Below are 18156 nucleotides of genomic sequence, written 5' to 3'. Positions count from 1 at the left end.
GACTGAGCAAGGAGTCTGAGTATATGGGCTTGCAAGTGTCCTGGATAAAAACCAAGATACAGGCCTTTAATGACCTCTTGGGCACAGCCATTAGCAGTCTGTCTGTCTGTCTGTCTCCAGATAGAGTGTTGACCTTGTTGCTGCCAAGGTAAGTAAACCTCTTGACATGTCATTACTCTGTTGACTCTTCTTATGAAGTCAGTAGACTGATTGGGTGAGCATGGGAGGGGGGGTGGGGGGGGTCATGAGGTCTCTGGAAAGGTGTGTGTGGCTATTCCGATATCTTTGCAAAAGGACGAAGGTCCAAGTCTTTAGAGTCCTGCTGCTTCCTGTCTTGCTATATGGTTGCAAGACATGGATGCTATCCAGTGACCTGATACAAAGATTGGACACCTTTGATCACAATACAGTCATGTGCCGGGATTCCCCAGAGGGTGATCCATCTCACAGGATCCTCACTGTTGAGGACCCAAAGGGCTGGACCAGACCAAGAGGACGCCCACGTAACACCTGGCTGTGGCAGATAGAAGGTCGTTTCCGGAGGGTGAGACTGGACCGTGTGTCTGCCTAGGGAGTTGCCAAACAAGATGTTTCATTGTGGTGGGTACGGCAACTGTAACGTTGTACCAGTGTATGTTCCAACATGACCTGACATTTCTGTTGCACATAATTACATTTTTTTAAGCAAGAAAAAACATGTTCAGTTCTTTTTATCGGATGTAACCATACTGCTTCATATCTTTCAAAAGTTTTGATACAGTATATCCATCCATCCATTTTCCAACCCGCTGAATCCAAACACAGGGTCACGGGGGTCTGCTGGAGCCAATCCCAGCCAACACAGGGCACAAGGCAGGAACCAATCCTGGGCAGGGTGCCAACCCACTGCAGGACACACACAAGCACACCCACACACCAAGCACACACTAGGGCCAATTTAGAAACGCCAATCCACCTAACCTGCATGTCTTTGGACTGTGGGAGGAAACCTGAGCGCCCGGAGGAAACACACACAGACATGGGGAGAACATGCAAACTCCACGCAGTGAGGACCCATGAAGCGAACCCGGGTCTCCTAACTGCGAGGCAGCAGCGCTACCACTGCGCCACCGTGCCGCCTGATACAGTATATGCTATTTATATTGAGTTGCAGATGTATTATCTGTTTGAAGGAACAGATTAATTGTAAGTTCATTGGTTAATTGTAAGTGTCTATTAATGAGCCACTGAGTACATACAGCATGCTTTCATGGTGAGAAAGTTTAGTTCAGCTAAACATCAGAACAGGTAAGATGAATGATCTTCTGTGATTTTGACAGTGGTATGAGTATTAATGCCAGACGTAGTAATTCCAGAATCCTAGAAACATTTGATCTTCTGTGATTTTGACACACTACGGTCACTAAAGAATATTGTAAAGTAAAGAAAATATTCCAGTGAGTATAAGGTATTTAGCTGAAAACACCTTGCTATTGAAAGAGGTCCAAAGAGAGTAACTGTTTACAGTGGTGGTGTGCACAAGGACATTTCTAAATACAGTTTGTGCACTACCAGAAATGTAAAGTAACACGTGATAACAAAAGTAGATGATTTAGACCTTTAAAAATATAACTGGGCCTGATGAATTGTCTTCTGCTGCAACATGTAAATTGTAGGAGCAGAATTTGAACTAAGTGGCATGAATTTTTAGATTCATCCTGTCTTCTAATAATGATACAGACTGGTGATGATAATTTAATAGTGCTGGGAATATTTAATTGGGGCTCACAGCCCTTTTGATAAAAACATTATTTTAAGTATCACTGATTACATAATTGCTGTGCATTCTCCAAACATAAGTGGCTTCCATTTACTCCAATGGCATACATAGCTCCCAAATATTAGTACATTTGAATATCATTGATAAGACATAGAATGGAAGGTTTGCAACATACTGTAAATGTGTAGACAGATGATCTAGAGTAAATGCAAAGCAAAAATTCCAAACAAATGCAGTTAGCACCTTGTTGAATTCATGGATAAAGGGGTCTTACCAGTACTAAACATTTTATCAAACTCCAAAATCAAATACGAAATTTTGTATTAAAAAAATAAATTCATTGTCAGGGGTTAAAGTCCATCACCAACCTACACTTTTCCTTCCAAATCCTACACAGTTATCAGACAAACTATTGTTGTTAAACAGTTATGTGACTCTACTATAAAATAAAGCACTGAGGTCTCTCTGTTTGTGTGTGTGTCCAGTTCCACTGACCAATCTGATTGGTCAGTTTGGATTTGGACACACAAGGAGTAAAAACGTAGGAGTCACGCTGAGAGTCACCTAAAAGAGACCTGAAAAGTGTATCCAGGAGCACAGTACAATGGTTAACCCTGTGCTCTGACCCCCCAAAAGGTCATGCAGATTTTCGTAGTATATTTAGTATATTAGTATAGAAAAATAATATATATAAAAAAAAAAAGACAAAGTATAAAAGCAGCTGGGAGGAGATCAAGGGACCTTGAAATGGCAGTGTGAGAGGAAGGCTTTATTGGAAAGTGCTTGAGAAAGGCAACACCGTTCAAAAAAGGTTCGGACACACAAGGATACCAAGGAAAGGCACTGAGGTTACATGTGGGGCAAAAAAAATTTAATATTTTTAAATTTATTATATTGCCTGTCTTTGACCGGTAACATGGCTAGTGAAATATAAAATGAAACACAAGTAATATATTTTAAAAAGCAATCATTTGTCACAATTGCTTTCAACATATCAAATAAAAGTCTACAATAAACTATTGCAAATAATATTATAATAATGGATGGATTAGATTTTTAAAATGGATTCTTTTCCTTAATTATTAGCTCCTGGTTTTCTTATGCTTGTAATACTCTTCAGGGCACACCATTGTATTCTTAACAGCAGCCACTTTCCAGATTCCTACTATATCCCCTTTCTATATGGCCTTCATATTTTCTCTTTGCCTCCATGCATTTTCTGTGTTCACAACAGCTCAAGTTTATATACACCCCACTTTGTCTCAAAGTTTTAGGCTATTTTGATCACACTCAATTTTCTTTCTCTTATGTGATGCAGAATCATACTTTATGTTTAGCTAGCAGACCTTTACGATGTCTAATGGGCTGTTTGCATGCTTTGACAGAATAAAAAATGCGAATACATATAATGTTAGGCATAGACCAAACCTCCAGGCTTATCCATCTTACTAACCGAAGGTTGTAAACCGGATATGGATGCAGGGCGCTGGGCACATCGAGGCGCACGCGCACTGCCGCCAGCCACAGAGCAAAAAAAGAAACGAGAGGATTCGAAGGTTGTATTACAGTACGGACGGAAACCCCACAGGTCCATGCTGTGACAACACGCGCGCAAAGGAGTCACGGCTCAAACCAAACAAAACACAGAAACGAGACTACAACCTGTGAACTACACCTGGGGTAAAGCATGCACGCCGGGTTGTACAGCCGCCCGGACGCGACCGCCCACACCACCGCATATACCATCCATGATATGTGCTCACGCAGCGGCTTCCCACCGAGGCGTATATTGCGCTGTGTCGCTTGCCCCATAGTCAGACTCAGCGGCTTCCCAGAGTCAGTAGGTGGCTTCCAAACAACACAACCTGTTCAAGCAGTCGGTGTCCACGAAGGCAACAGACTCACGTCTCCACAAAACGAAACCACTTTAGTATAGATATGCTTATTGGATTAAATGACATTTCCCCTGACGCACCCGCCCTCCATGATATGTCATCCATCCACATATCGGACGGAACAGAAACTGATTGCCATTCTAAGATTTACGATTCGCTAGCGAATCGCGGGGTTACTTGTGTAATTAATGTTAGCCTGCTCACCTTTCTTTGTGGTGTCTGTGTAGATGTCTTACAGAATTGGATGCTGTTCCAAAAGTCTCAAAAGTGGTCTTGCTTCACAACATACAAACCGCCTTTGTGCTGCTTTTTCTGTGAACGACTGATAAATTCTTTGTGGTTTTTAAAACCAAACTTAATGGTGCTGGAATTTGTCATCATTGTGCCTATATGCAAAATAGGGAACATGTATAATAATTTGCTGTGCATTGGTGACAATTTGTGAGTCAAACAACAAAAAGAAAATGCAAATAAAGATACTATAATTTTAAAGTAGGGTCTCTCATCTTGATGGAGGCCAGCTGTCTATTTTACAAAGCCTGTGGCATCCAGTCAAAGTATTATTTCTGGGTTTGTCTTTTCAACTCAAGTAAGACTTCAGCATTAGAATTGCATTAGGAAAAATATTTACCATAGAACATCTGGGTATGGCAACACTCTTTTAAAATGACATTCCTTTTAGTATGTCCATGTTTTTCTTTTGCTTTTCCAACTGAGTATTTTATAGTTTTATTTTTGGTTTCAGAGAGCAAGATCTGTCATGATGGAGTCTCCACAGTAACCTTCAACAGAAACCCAATATTTCACTCTTCATTAGAGAGAAGAAGCTGCAGTGAAGACAAAAGCATACCCAAAGACAAAAGCGTAAGTTGTGAACTCTGTGACACAAAGGAAATGATTGTAGTTCACATGAAAATCAATGTGATTGTATACTTTTTGTGCAATTATTTGTTCCTCAAAAAAAAAAAAAAAAAAAATTAGATGAATCGGATACACTTCAAAGATAGCACATTTGAAAAGAGAGTCCATTTATGATTTTTGATGATCAGTCAATATACATTTTTATGTATTTTTTCATAATTGTCTTAAAATGAAAATATCCACTTTTAAAAGCATTTATTAATGTTTTATGTAACCATCCTGGATTCTCTCTCTCTCTCTCTCTGTTTTGTATCAAGATGACAATGAAGAACAACACATGTTGCATTAAATCAACCAGTTCACATCAATTCATGCCACTGAACAGACCATCATTGCTTCCTTTACCTGGCTTCTCCAAGACTGCTTTAATATTGAAATGAAAGCATGGCTGTTGGTAGCTCCAACGGTTACTTTGTGAACACTGCTGAACATAAAAACATGTACAGGAAGGTTCATCTTTAAAGTGAAAAACAGTACCCAAGTTCCCTGATGATCTGCTTTATTTGGAGACAGTCCATTTTCCAAAAAGTTGTGGCACTGTGCAAATTATTTAAATTCATATTTAATTGAAAGTATAACACAGGCAACATATCAAATGTTGAAACTGAGAAATTTTATTTTTTATGCAAAATAAATTCTCATTTTGAATTTGATGCCAGCAATATGTTTTAAATTGGAACAGGAGCATAAAAGACTAATGGAACATCTCACTACTGAATAGGTTCATTGGCAACAGGTCAGTAACATGATTAGGTATAAAAAGAACATCCCAGAGTAGCAGAGCCTATCAGAATTAATTGTGGGAAGGGGTACACCATTCTATAAAAGACGGCATTGCCGTAATTCATCATAAAATTGTACACCACACACACATCTTGTTTGAAACTATGTATATGTATATATGTATCAAAGCCATAATCCAAATTGCAAGTGCTATCATCAAGCATACATTGTCTGGCCAGAATTTTTGAGAACTTCCTATACCCAAACCATTCTATGTTACAGTTTTTGCAGATGTCTCAGATAACCTTGATCTAAAATCAGTTATAATCCTTTAACAGTAATCTTTGGAGTACCATCAGATACAGTAACACTACGCAATGAAAAATCTGTTGTAGTATCCTACATTATATTGCTCACACAAAGACTCATTTTGCTTTACTGGATGAATATTAGCCCATCTACTATAACTCAACAGAAAAGTAATATATTCTTTTAAACTGGAAAAATTTATCTTTAAAGAGGTTCTATATATATATTTTTTAGAATTTGACTCAAATTCATTAATGCCATTCTTTAATAATAATGAGCAAAATAGACCAAACCTATTCTGCTGTTATAATAGGTACTGTATGAGGAACAATTTCAGACTGGGCTTATTTGGCATTTAGCTCTCTGAATTGTGTAGGGGAAAGGTGTCAAGTCTTCAGTCTGACGTCTCTATTGCCATATCAATTGTATGATTTGTATTGTAAACTGATTTTTTTTTTCCTTGCCTAAAATGGCATGAAGTTACAATTAGTTCACTAAAATTACTACAATTAAGGTTTTTCTTTGACACCTATTCCTTTTTTTCTGTTTAATAAAAGAATTGTATGCCAGTAATAAGAACATCCCATTATTTACTTATTTGGGAAGAGAAGCTTCTAATAAAATGTTGCTTACTTTCTGTTGGTTTTATATTATTCAATCTAACTTTTCTTTTTCTTGTACTTGAGTAAATCTAGACCTTTTTAAGATGTAGGGAAATTAAATTCTCATATTTATCAGAAAAGATGAAAGGTGCATTGTGCAGCTAGTTATATTAGTACTTACAGTGCATCCGGAAAGTATTCACAGCGCATCACTTTTTCCACATTTTGTTACTAGTCTTATTCCAAAATGGATTAAATTCATTTTTTTCCTCAGAATTCTACACACAACACCCCATAATGACAACGTGAAAAAAGTTTACTTGAGTTTTTTGCAAATTTATTAAAAATAAAAAAACTGAGAAATCACATGTACATAAGTATTCACAGCCTTTGCTCAATACTTTGTCAATGCACCTTTGGCAGCAATTACAGCCTCAAGTCTTTTTGAATATGATGCCACAAGCTTGGCACACCTATCCTTGGCCAGTTTCGCCCATTCCTCTTTGCAGCACCTCTCAAGCTCCATCAGGTTGGATGGGAAGCGTCGGTGCACAGCCATTTTAAAATCTCTCCAAAGATGTTCAATCGGATTCAAGTCTGGGCTCTGGCTGGGCCACTCAAGGACATTCACAGAGTTGTCCTGAAGCCACTCCTTTGATATCTTGGCTGTGTGCTTAGGGTTGTTGTCCTGCTGAAAGATGAACCGTTGCCCCAGTCTGAGGTCAAGAGTGCTCTGGAGCAGGTTTTCATCCAGGATGTCTCTGTACATTGCTGCAGTCATCTTTCCCTTTATCCTGACTAGTCTCCCAGTTCTTGCCACTGAAAAACATCCCCACAGCATGATGCTGCCACCACCATGCTTCACTGTAGGGATGGTATTGGCCTGGTGATGAGCGGTGCCTGGTTTCCTCCAAACGTGATGCCTGGCATTCACACCAAAGAGTTCAATCTTTGTCTCATCAGACCACAGAATTTTCTTTCTCATGGTCTGAGAGTCCTTCAGGTGCCTTTTGGCAAACTCCAGGCGGGCTGCCATGTGCCTTTTACTAAGGAGTGGCTTCCGTCTGGCCACTCTACCATACAGGCCTGATTGGTGGATTGCTGCAGAGATGGTTGTCCTTCTGGAAGGTGCTCCTCTCTCCACAGAGGACCTCTGGAGCTGTGACAGAGTGACCATCGGGTGTTTGGTCACCTCCCTGACTAAGGCCCTTCTCCCCCAATCGCTCAGTTTAGATGGCTGGCCAGCTCTTGGAAGAGTCCTGGTGGTTTCAAACTTCTTCCACTTATGGATGATGGAGGCCACTATGCTCATTGGGACCTTCAAAGCAGCAGAAATGTTTCTGTAACCTTCCCCAGATTTGTTCCTCGAGACAATCCTGTCTCAGAGGTCTACAGACAATTCCTTTGACTTCATGCTTGGTTTGTGCTCTGACATGAACTGTCAACTGTGGGACCTTATATAGACAGGTGTGTGCCTTTCCAAATCATGTCCAATCAACTGAATTTACCACAGGTGGACTCCAATTAAGCTGCAGAAACATCTCAAGGATGATCAGGGGAAACAGGATGCACCTGAGCTCAATTTTGAGCTTCATGGCAAAGGCTGTGAATACTTATGTACATGTGCTTTCTCAGTTTTTTTATTTTTAATAAATTTGCAAAAACCTCAAGTAAACTTTTTTCACATTGTCATTATGGGGTGTTGTGTGTAGAATTCTGAGGAAAAAAATGAATTTAATCCATTTTGGAATAAGGCTGTAACATAACATAATGTGGAAAAAGTGATGTGCTGTGAATACTTTCCGGATGCACTGTACATCATATCTTGCCGTCTGTATCATTTTTATATTCTTGCAAATGTAATACCTGAAAAGGCACATGGCACTTCTGTTTTTTCAGTATATCTAGATGTGTACTGTATTTGTTTAAAATGTTTCCTGTTGCCATGGTGAACATGTCATTATGAACAAAGGCACCTTAGGGCTCTTCCTGCTGTATACCCACCCAGCACACATGGCTGATTAGTCACTCGCTGGGTGCTATGCATTGTGCAGTGCTAGAATGCTAAGAAATGCCTGGAGTTCAGTCTATTGCCCATCCTGCTCCTTCTTTATCATCTACTTCTGTTCTCCAAACTGGTTTAATTCTTTTCCTTTCTGTATGTGCACACTGGATTCAGCATACCACCTTGTAGCAGAGTGTGTTTGATTTTCATTGCGAGATTGGCAGATCCAATGAGAGCAGGATATTTTTTGAAAAATACAGTGGCCCGGACCTCATGAGTATAGATGTGTGCAAGTGAAAGAGGCAGCCACATAACACTTAATGGGCGTAATCATCCGCATGAGACCAATCAGGTCAGCAATGTCTCATTAACGATCCATGGATTGTTGAGAAGACATTTACACACACAAACTATAAATGGTCAGAGAAGGGGGGGAGATTTAACCAAAGGAAAAAGAATTGTGGAAGAGCCAGTGGCGGTGGAAGGAGGCAAGTGGGTCAGAGAAGCCCCTCAGATGAGCATAGAGATGGGTGTTCCAGGGGCAAATTGAATTGCTTCTACTGAGTATGTGAAACAAAAGCAGTCGAATGCAGCAGGAATCCTGTGGACACCAGAAGAGGTGGCAGGATGAGGAAGTCAGACTCAGAGCATTGTGGCGGATGCTGAAGGAACATGGCTGAGACAGGAGTCATTTGTGGACTGCATTCACTGTTTCTCACCCCTGTTCAGCATGCCTAAGGTGAATGGGTGAGCAGGGAGAAACATGGGTTGCAAGTGAAAGAATGGCGAGTCTGATTTTATTCATGTTTTAACTATTTATTGCCTCTATTGGATTTTAACTTCTTCACACAATACTGTTTTTAAGGATTATTTATTGAAGACTTCTTGTACCGCATTTTATTTTGGACACTGTTTGCAATTTCATTTTGAATAATAAACTTGCAAAATGCACCATTTTGCACCGTTGACTGTTATTGTTCCCTTTTTTGCCATCCTCATTTATTATTATTGATGTCCTGGGAAAAGAAAGATGCAGGCACCCATGGCATCATACACATCCCTGTAAAATTCCACTGTACCTACAGGGTACAGATCTACCAGAATGACTAAATGTCATACCGTATTTAATGGCTTATATAAATACTGACCTCCTAATGCCGAATTTCTAAAGACCAGAGTATAAACGTGCTACACAAATTTATGCTTATTGTTTCTATAACTACTTTGCCCTATCATGCTACAGTATATAAGAAGTGTGTGTGTATTTAATGAGATGATTAACCTATTAGCACTCCCTCATGCTTCAATGACCTTGGTGCTGGAAATTATTGGGTAGGGGTTCAACTTTGTTAGTGAACATGGGGTAAAAAAAGCATAGTCAGATAAATCATCTTGTTCATTTTCTGAATAGCAGAGCAAGAATATGTGTAGAACAGACCTAAATGCTCATTTGCAATAGTAAATGGTTTTGGCGATTCAGTTAAAAGGTGAGATGTTTGTCTATCATAGCATAAACACACTGATACCTGTAAAATATTCAGATTCACCATATAGTTGAAAGTCTTTTTACAATAACAGAGGAATCTTTTTCAATGGCAGTGTGCCACATACTGCTCAATATAAGGCCATGGCCATCCAGTTACTTGGTATCCTGTCTGTTCTTCTGGGGGCCCAACTATCTTTTAAAAACGTTTACGTATTTCCTTTAGGTTGTTAGTTAATCAATGTATAGAAAATGCATTTTGTACCAAAGTGTAATTAGATTGTTTGCATTGATTTTTCTAACAGATACAAGCCAGTTTAGGATCATAGAAGGTGATGCCAACTGCATTGGGTGCAAGAATACAACCAATATTGGTGCCAAACCATCACAGAACACACACGACTAAAACATGTATTTTTTTTTTTTAATTCATCACACAATTCTATTAAAACAAGTTCTTTTTACAGAAATCCAAATAAAAATACCTTTTATTAATTATTAAAGTTTTAAAACTGAAAATGTCAACATAACCTGCTTTACACTGTGTATGAAAGTTTCTCTGAAAGGCAGTTAGTCTCTTTTATGCATTAATCAGCTTGGTTCTATTCTTAAATGACTGGTTAATCTTAAAGTTGATGTATTTTTATTATTGCTGTTACTCTAAAACATTATTGCTTTATACAGTTAGTATATTTTTATCCAGTCAGATTCTGAAGATAAAAAAAAATATTAGTTTGATTATTCTCCCCCATAAGACAATGTGCTTTTCTCATCAATTTATTTTTAAAGCAACCAGATTGCTGAAAGTATTTTCTTTTTTTGGATTGAGGCCTGGATGTCCAAGAACTTACTCAAGCTGAACAGCACCAAAACTGAAGCTCTTTTAATTGGCACCCCCCATCAACTTCACTTCTCTGTAAATTGTATTTCCTTTTCTGACGGTACCATTACCCTCTTCTCCCCTTCTGTTACAAATCTGGGTGTCAAGTTAGACTCCCATCTGTCATTTGATACACATGTCCATCACCTTTGTAAAATTGCATTCCTTCATCTTCGAAACATAGCCAAACTCTCTCCCTACCTCTCCCTCTGTGATACTGAAAAGCTGGTTCATGCCTTTGTCTCGTTCCAGGCTGGACTATTGTAATGTACTCCTCATCGGGATCCCCAGCAAGAGCCTTCAAAAGCTACAACAAATTCAGAATAGTGCTGCAAGAATCCTGATGAGGGTGCAGAAATATGAACACTGTGGAGGATTGCCGGCTTCCCAGTCCGGCCCTCACCCCCAGGCCGCTAGGAGGAGCCCTCCGGACAGCATATTGGTGCCCCGAGTTCCAGCAGGGCCTCATGGACTTTGTAGTTTCTGTACACAGCCCTGCTGGATACCTTGGGGGCCGCCAGGAGTCGCTGTATAAGGGCTAGTGGGCTCTTGCGTGCCCTATAACCCGGGAGTGCGTCACAGTCACGTGACTGGAGGAAGCGACGTGCTCCCGGGATGAAGAAGAGGACTGTTTGCCCTGACCCGGAAGGAAAACGGACTTGTGGGTTTGGCTTGGAACCACTTCCGGGTCAGGAGCTATAAAAGGACTAAAGAAAGCCCAGAACACTGAGCTGAGCTGGGAGGTAGGGTGGCGACGTGTCTGGGCGAGGAGGATTGTTTATTGTAGAGAATAGTTTGAGTATATGAGTGTGGTGTGTGGAGTGCTTTGTGCACATTATAATAACAAAATAAATAGTTATTATATTTTCACCTGGTCTCAAGAGTGGTACCTGAGGGTTCAAGAGGTGGACAAAAGCTACTTCTGCTACACTGGCGTAGTCGGCAGGAGACTCTGGCCGTCTGGAGGCAGAGGATCTGCATTTAAAATTAAATCCGTTGTGGCAGAGAACCCTAAGAAGGTCCCTCAAGTAACCGCGGAGGTGAAAACTCCACCCGCGAAGAAGAACGCTGCTATCGTGAGCCGTGACACGCAGCCAGCTGCAATGGGGAAAAGGTCTGGCAAAAAGAAGGCCAACACCAACTGGGTGAAGACCGCAACCGACGCCAAGCTGTCCTGGGCTTACCTGACTGGGTGTGAGGAGGACCGGCAGCCGATAAAGGCTAAGCAAATCCGAAGGGCACAATTGCAAGTAGGCTGCCAGCAATCGGCTGCATCAACAGCCCTGAATGAATCGGGGACACCGCGGAAAAATCCGGAGGTATGTGCCGGGGCAACGCCCGATGGGCAAGGGATGTGTTATTCCTATTTTGCAGAGGCCTGCCTTCGGAAAACTCCCGGTGAATCGGATACCTGCCTCGTACCGTGGCAAGATGGCCGCGATACCCAGAAGGCAAGTCGGGCTGGAAGCGGCCCAACCCATTCGTGGGATGTATCCACGTGACCTCGCGCGACGGTGACCAGGAAGAAGGTCAGTTTGGAGCCGTCGGTGAGGTCAATAATTCCCCAACGCGTCTGCGCTCCCTGAAGGGGAAGGGGGCGGCGAGCAAGGCAGCGCCAATATTAAACGAAGGTAAAGAGGGGCGGGAAGTGACTGTAGTGTCTGCAGGCAAAGTTAAAAAGGCAGACCGCAGCCAGCCGCGGGAGGCTACCCGCTCCTCTAAGGACTCCAAGTCCCAGGAGACCTTGCAAAGCCCAGCGGAGCACGTGCCAGGAGTGGACGTGCTCATTGGTTCCCGGTCGACAGGTAATCAAAATAAAGAAAGGTACATACCTATGGCCGAATTAACTGACTATATGATACGGGATCTCGAGGAGGTACTCGAGCCCGTACTGGCTTTCTTACAGGGGATTGCGGACTTAAGAAGACGTTTGGAGGAGCTGGGAGCTACAGTAAAAAAAGCGCCGTTGATAAGACTGGAAGAATACCTTCGGCGCTTAGGCCATGAAGCCCGGCCTCGATTAATGCGGCGGTGCAGGTAGGTGCCCTCTGTACCGTATATAATAAGGGGACACAGTGTGAACCGGCACCGCGTTTAAAAAGTAGCGGTTGCCAAAGCGCTGTGAACCCGACATTGGAGTGTGGCACAATGACGGAGTGGTTGGGCAATTGTCCGTTAGAACCGGAGCGGCGGTATCAGACGCCGCTCTGGACCAATGCGGACCTTAAGAGCCTGACCCGTGTGATAAAGGGGTTGCCGTTGGTTACTGGAGGGGCGGAGGAAGTGCCAATCGAACCGGGGCGGCTGGATAGTGCTGTTATCTGGAGCGATGTGGTACTAATGACGCCACTTCCAATAATACATAGGACAACGGGCGTGCAAACAGCAAAAAGGCTCTCTCTTTTCCATAGAATGCCTCATGCTGTGCACAAGCCCCAGAGTAAGCAAGAGATCCCCGAATTAAAACGAGGGTCTCCTAACAAAATAAAGAAAAGGGCAGAGAGCAGCAAAGTGGCCATAATTCCCTCCTTGGCGGAGGAAAGGGCGGAGCTAACCCTAACGGAATTCCCAAGGTGTTTTAGGTCCCAAGAAGAGAGGCGACCAGGAGGACGGCGGCGGTGTTGCAACTGCCGTAAACCGGGCCACCTATGGCGAAGTTGTCCCCTGAGGACATGGGAGCGGTGGGATAACAGATACACTGTTCCCCCAAGGTTCGCTGGGGGGTCTCGACATCGTCGCCAGGGTCCGGACGATGCGTCCTCTTGGAGGAGAACGTCCCTCGTGGGGATCAACGCTCCGCCCCAGTTGGCTTCGCTGAGAGGGGGGAACTGTGGAGGATTGCCGGCTTCCCAGTCCGGCCCTCACCCCCAGGCCGCTAGGAGGAGCCCTCCGGACAGCATATTGGTGCCCCGAGTTCCAGCAGGGCCTCATGGACTTTGTAGTTTCTGTACACAGCCCTGCTGGATACCTTGGGGGCCGCCAGGAGTCGCTGTAAAGGGGCTAGTGGGCTCTTGCGTGCCCTATAACCCGGGAGTGCGTCACAGTCACGTGACTGGAGGAAGCGACGTGCTCCCGGGATGAAGAAGAGGACTGTTTGCCCTGACCCGGAAGGAAAACGGACTTGTGGGTTTGGCTTGGAACCACTTCCGGGTCAGGAGCTATAAAAGGACTAAGGAAAGCCCAGAACACTGAGCTGAGCTGGGAGGTAGGGTGGCGACGTGTCTGGGCGAGGAGGATTGTTTATTGTAGAGAATAGTTTGAGTATATGAGTGTGGTGTGTGGAGTGCTTTGTGCACATTATAATAACAAAATAAATAGTTATTATATTTTCACCTGGTCTGAAGAGTGGTACCTGAGGGTTCAAGAGGTGGACAAACGCTATATCTGCTACAACACATTTCACAAATCCTTCGATCACTTCATTGGCTCCCTATCCATCTCCGTATCGAATACAAACTCTGTTTGTGTACTCACCAGTGTATCCATGGAAGTGCTCCACAATATCTTAAAGATCTCCTCATATTACAATCCACTACAAGAAACCTCCGTTTTACAAATACCTACCGCCTTTGCCCCCCTTTTAAAAAAACAGCTAAAGACTTTTCTATTTAGGAAAGCTTATTAACAAGAATGCTATAATTATTGTTGTTTTTATCTCTGTTTTTATCTTGCCTTGCCTTTGTTTAATCTTTTTATGTTGCACTTTGAGATTTACTGCTAATGTAAAGTGCCCCTATAAATAAAATGCATTATTATTATAAAATAACCACTATTAGTATTGTGAAGTGAGTATATTTTTTATATATTTACACTACAGTACAACTACTACTATAATTGCTGAAGCTGTCTCAAGCTGCATATCTACAGCCCAACCCCACTTCTGTAAGGAGTCAAGTTATAATTGATTTTTCTGTTAATGGGTCAATAAAATTACATTCATACCATGTAAAACCTGCTATTTTCCAATCATTACCTTTATGGACATAAAATTACACTTTGGTAGGCAAGACTTGAAAGCAAACCGGATTAACCAATTGGATAACAAATCGCCTTTTATTGTTTGCTTGTTCCTGGTGTTTGTAATAATTTTAAAAATGAGGGAACATTTAGAGGTAAAAAGGGAAAAGAAAAAAATTTAACACTGCAATCTACTACAATCATAAACAGGGTGAGGATTAACAAATGTGATTGCTATTAAAGTGTACATAACAGTTTCAGTTTAATGTCATGTGCCAATGGGGTTTAACCAGCAGCATTGGTATGTTTAAACTACTGATAGGAAATCCATCTGTCTATCCATTATCCAACCCGCTATATCCTAACACAGGATCGTAGGGGTCTGCTGGAGCCAATCCCAGCCAGCACAGGGTGCAAGGCAGGAACAAACCCCAGGCAGGGCACCAGCCCTCCACAGGGCACACATGCACACACACTAGGGACAATTTAGGATCGCCAATGCACCTAACCTGCATGTCTTTGGACTGTGGAAGGAAACCCACGCAGACACGGGGAGAACCCGGGAAGCGAACCCAGGTCTCCTTACTGTGAGGCAGCAGCGTAACCATCATTTTATAAAATAACACAAGTTCATGAGTGAAAACATTCCATACATTCCCTGTGCCTGTTTTTTCCAAAGCCGGGTCTTAAGGGTGTTAAGCCTACTTTAACAACAGTGAGTACAAGGCACAAAACAACCCTGGGCAGGGGTGCCATTTAAAAGGCTATATTTCAGTAACATTATGCTCATTTAGTGTCCTACCTGAGATCACTGATCACTTCCTTAAATGTTAAATCTTTGAAATTTGGATTTTTTGATGCTGTTTGCAAAAGATTCCAAATCTGCTCTATCACCAAACTGTTGTCATTTAGTCTTTATGACTTTCATTTGTCTTGCACTGCAGTATCTGAATTTACAAATTTCAGAAATCATAGTGGCCTTTTTCAGTTTTGTTACGAATTAACTTTCAGGATTAAGTAGAATCAAACCTAGTAGTGGCATCTGCACAAACCCTACTATTTTTCACAATGCATCTTCTATGCATTTTGTCTTCTCCTGAATTCTGAGACACATTCATCTCAAAGGATATTGTAACCAATTGCCTGCAGGTTTGTGATTATTCAAGCAAAGGATGATGTTACACAACAACAAGGATTATTTTGTGTAGTGCCTTTCTGTGGTCAACTTCATCCCAAGGTGCTTTTATTTGAAATGTCTTATTCAGCATTGCACCTAGTTGAGTATAATAACTATCTTTGAGGATTACAATTAAATGATCTCTACAGTGCATAAAGAGAACATTTTGCAAAGTTTCACATAAAATTAATTTGTTTAAACCCAGTTTTCTAACAGTGCCTCCCAAATAGCATAAGCTAACTATTCTTTTTGGAACCTTGGACAGTTTTTGTTTTCACATATTTCTTCTCTGTCTGGCCTTGATTCCTTTATTCCAATCTGCACATGAGCCCCTACCTTGATATCTGTTTTTAGCTCAGTTGGCATTTGGTTATCACTGCATGGCCCTTAACATTGACTGTGTTTTTCCATTTATAAGAAATGATGAAGAACTGTGAGATTATTAGAAGACTAGCCATGAATTCAAGCCAATTATTTTTTGTACATGTGGACTGCATGGATAAGTGAAACCTTTTAGTATTCTGCTAAAACATGACTACACTGAATGAAATATTGTTAAACTGAGGTGTATTTTCTGTCTGCTAGAAATGTTTTTGTTAATATTCACATCTTTTGCTATGCTTCTCATTTTTTAGACACCGAAGTTTGATGTGAGCACCAGTTTAATGTATTGAGGCATGCAAAGTGGTATAAACAGCACACTGCCTATGGCGGAATACAACAGTGCCTTTCATTAGCAGTCACTCGGCTTTGAGAAGAGCTGGATGAACAACAGTCCCAGAGTGATCATGTTAATGAGTTCTATTTTGATACCTCCACTGGGTTTCGTCTTCGGCTAGATACAGTATATTTCACTTGGGAGATGAAAATTTTTGCCTTAATACTAATAACACAAAAGAAAACAGGTAGTTGTATACATTGTTCAAAAAGGGTTTTCTTTGTTTCATGTATTATGCAAGGTTGTCAATAATTTTAACAAGATGATTAGAAATGTTACAGCAGAATTAGATGATATTGTATGTGTCTAAATAGTAACTGTTAAATTGCTATAAAGTGCAACTTGGCCATACAATGCCATAAGAGAACTAAACATATTATAAACAATCCTAATTGTTTTTGTTTTTTGTCAAGTAATTCTTATTTTTTTTAATTGATAAAATATTTTGTACTTTTTTTTTTTTTTTAACACAAGATACTGTTAATGTAAGTAAATTCAATCTGTTTTTGTGCCAGATCAATGTATGTGGTGACTGGAAAGTATTGCATAATGTCTTCAGTAATTTTACAAATGGATGGGGGAGAGAGGTAATTGCTGCTAAATCTGTGTATATGATAAGTTTGCAAATGTATTGAACTGACCCACAGCAACATTTATGTACATATTGCATGCAGTGAATATGGATTTGAACTAATATAGTCTGAACAGATTATTATTGAGCTCCCAAAATCTGAGTTGTTATATACAAACAGCTAAAACCATTGTTTAACGTGTTTTTTCCATATTGTATTTTGAGAATGTCAATTTACAAAAATATATATTGACCTCCTTTACATCCATCCATCCATCCATTTTCCAACTTGCTGAATCCGAACACAGGGTCACGGGGGTCTGCTGGAGCCAATCCCAGCCAACACAGGGCACAAGGCAGGAAACAATCCCGGGCAGGGTGCCAACCCACCGCAGACCTCCTTTACAATAACTTGAATATCAAGTGCTCATCCTTTGGTTGACTTTCTTGAATGTTGTTTATCTGGATTTGCTAGAATTGTGAGTAAACAACACTTTTTGTTCTTCTTGTCATGGTAATTGGATGTATCATTGTGCCTGGTTGGACTATGATTTCTAGCCAAATTATAAAGTCCTAGCTGTGATGTAAATTTTAACATTTTTCATTTTGTTAATGTTGGGCTGGCGCCCTGCCCGGGGTTTGTTTCCTGCCTTGCGCCCTGTGCTGGCTGGGATTGGCTCCAGCAGATCCCCGTGACCCTGTAGTTAGGATATAGCAGGTTGGATAATGGATGGATGGATTTTGTTAATGTGACATATTCAATAATCCTGTTCTTGTCATGTCTGACTATGTCTTATAATTTTGTCACTATAAAAGTGACAAATGATTTTGGCAGCTTTGAAAGTCAAACCTAAGTCAAGAGCATATAACACATTTATTAATATGCAAATTATGTCATGGTATTTACAGAGTTGACATGTTTCATGTGTTCTGGAATAATAGTAAATTCATTTTCTGCCAAGGATTCTCTGTTAAATAAAATTTACTAAACCAATGTCACAATATTAAAAAAATGCAAGCCCAATGTGACAATTCTGAAAAATGGAGTTTTCAGTAATACCCTGTATTAAAGTCATTTCATCTCAGTCAAAAAAATTTGAGTGTAAAGTATATACAGGAGAATGAAGATCAATAAACATTCATAAACTTTTGTCAA

At 41.0% G+C, this 18156-nt stretch overlaps 1 protein-coding gene across 1 annotated transcript in view; it reads left to right on the top strand.

The window, feature by feature from the left end:
* myripb (myosin VIIA and Rab interacting protein b) overlaps positions 1–16890 on the top strand; it is a 602328-nt gene extending 585438 nt beyond the window's left edge. The window contains 2 exon segments of the mRNA XM_051928763.1: positions 4400–4518; positions 16347–16890. Of these exon segments, the coding sequence (XP_051784723.1) occupies positions 4400–4518; positions 16347–16385 (158 nt within the window). The 3' untranslated portion in view covers positions 16386–16890.
* Positions 16891–18156: the final 1266 nt, after the last annotated feature.

This window comes from Erpetoichthys calabaricus, chromosome 6 (assembly GCF_900747795.2).
Source record: "Erpetoichthys calabaricus chromosome 6, fErpCal1.3, whole genome shotgun sequence".
NCBI classification, from domain to species: domain Eukaryota; kingdom Metazoa; phylum Chordata; class Cladistia; order Polypteriformes; family Polypteridae; genus Erpetoichthys; species Erpetoichthys calabaricus.
This window is presented reverse-complemented; position numbering and strand designations above follow the sequence as displayed.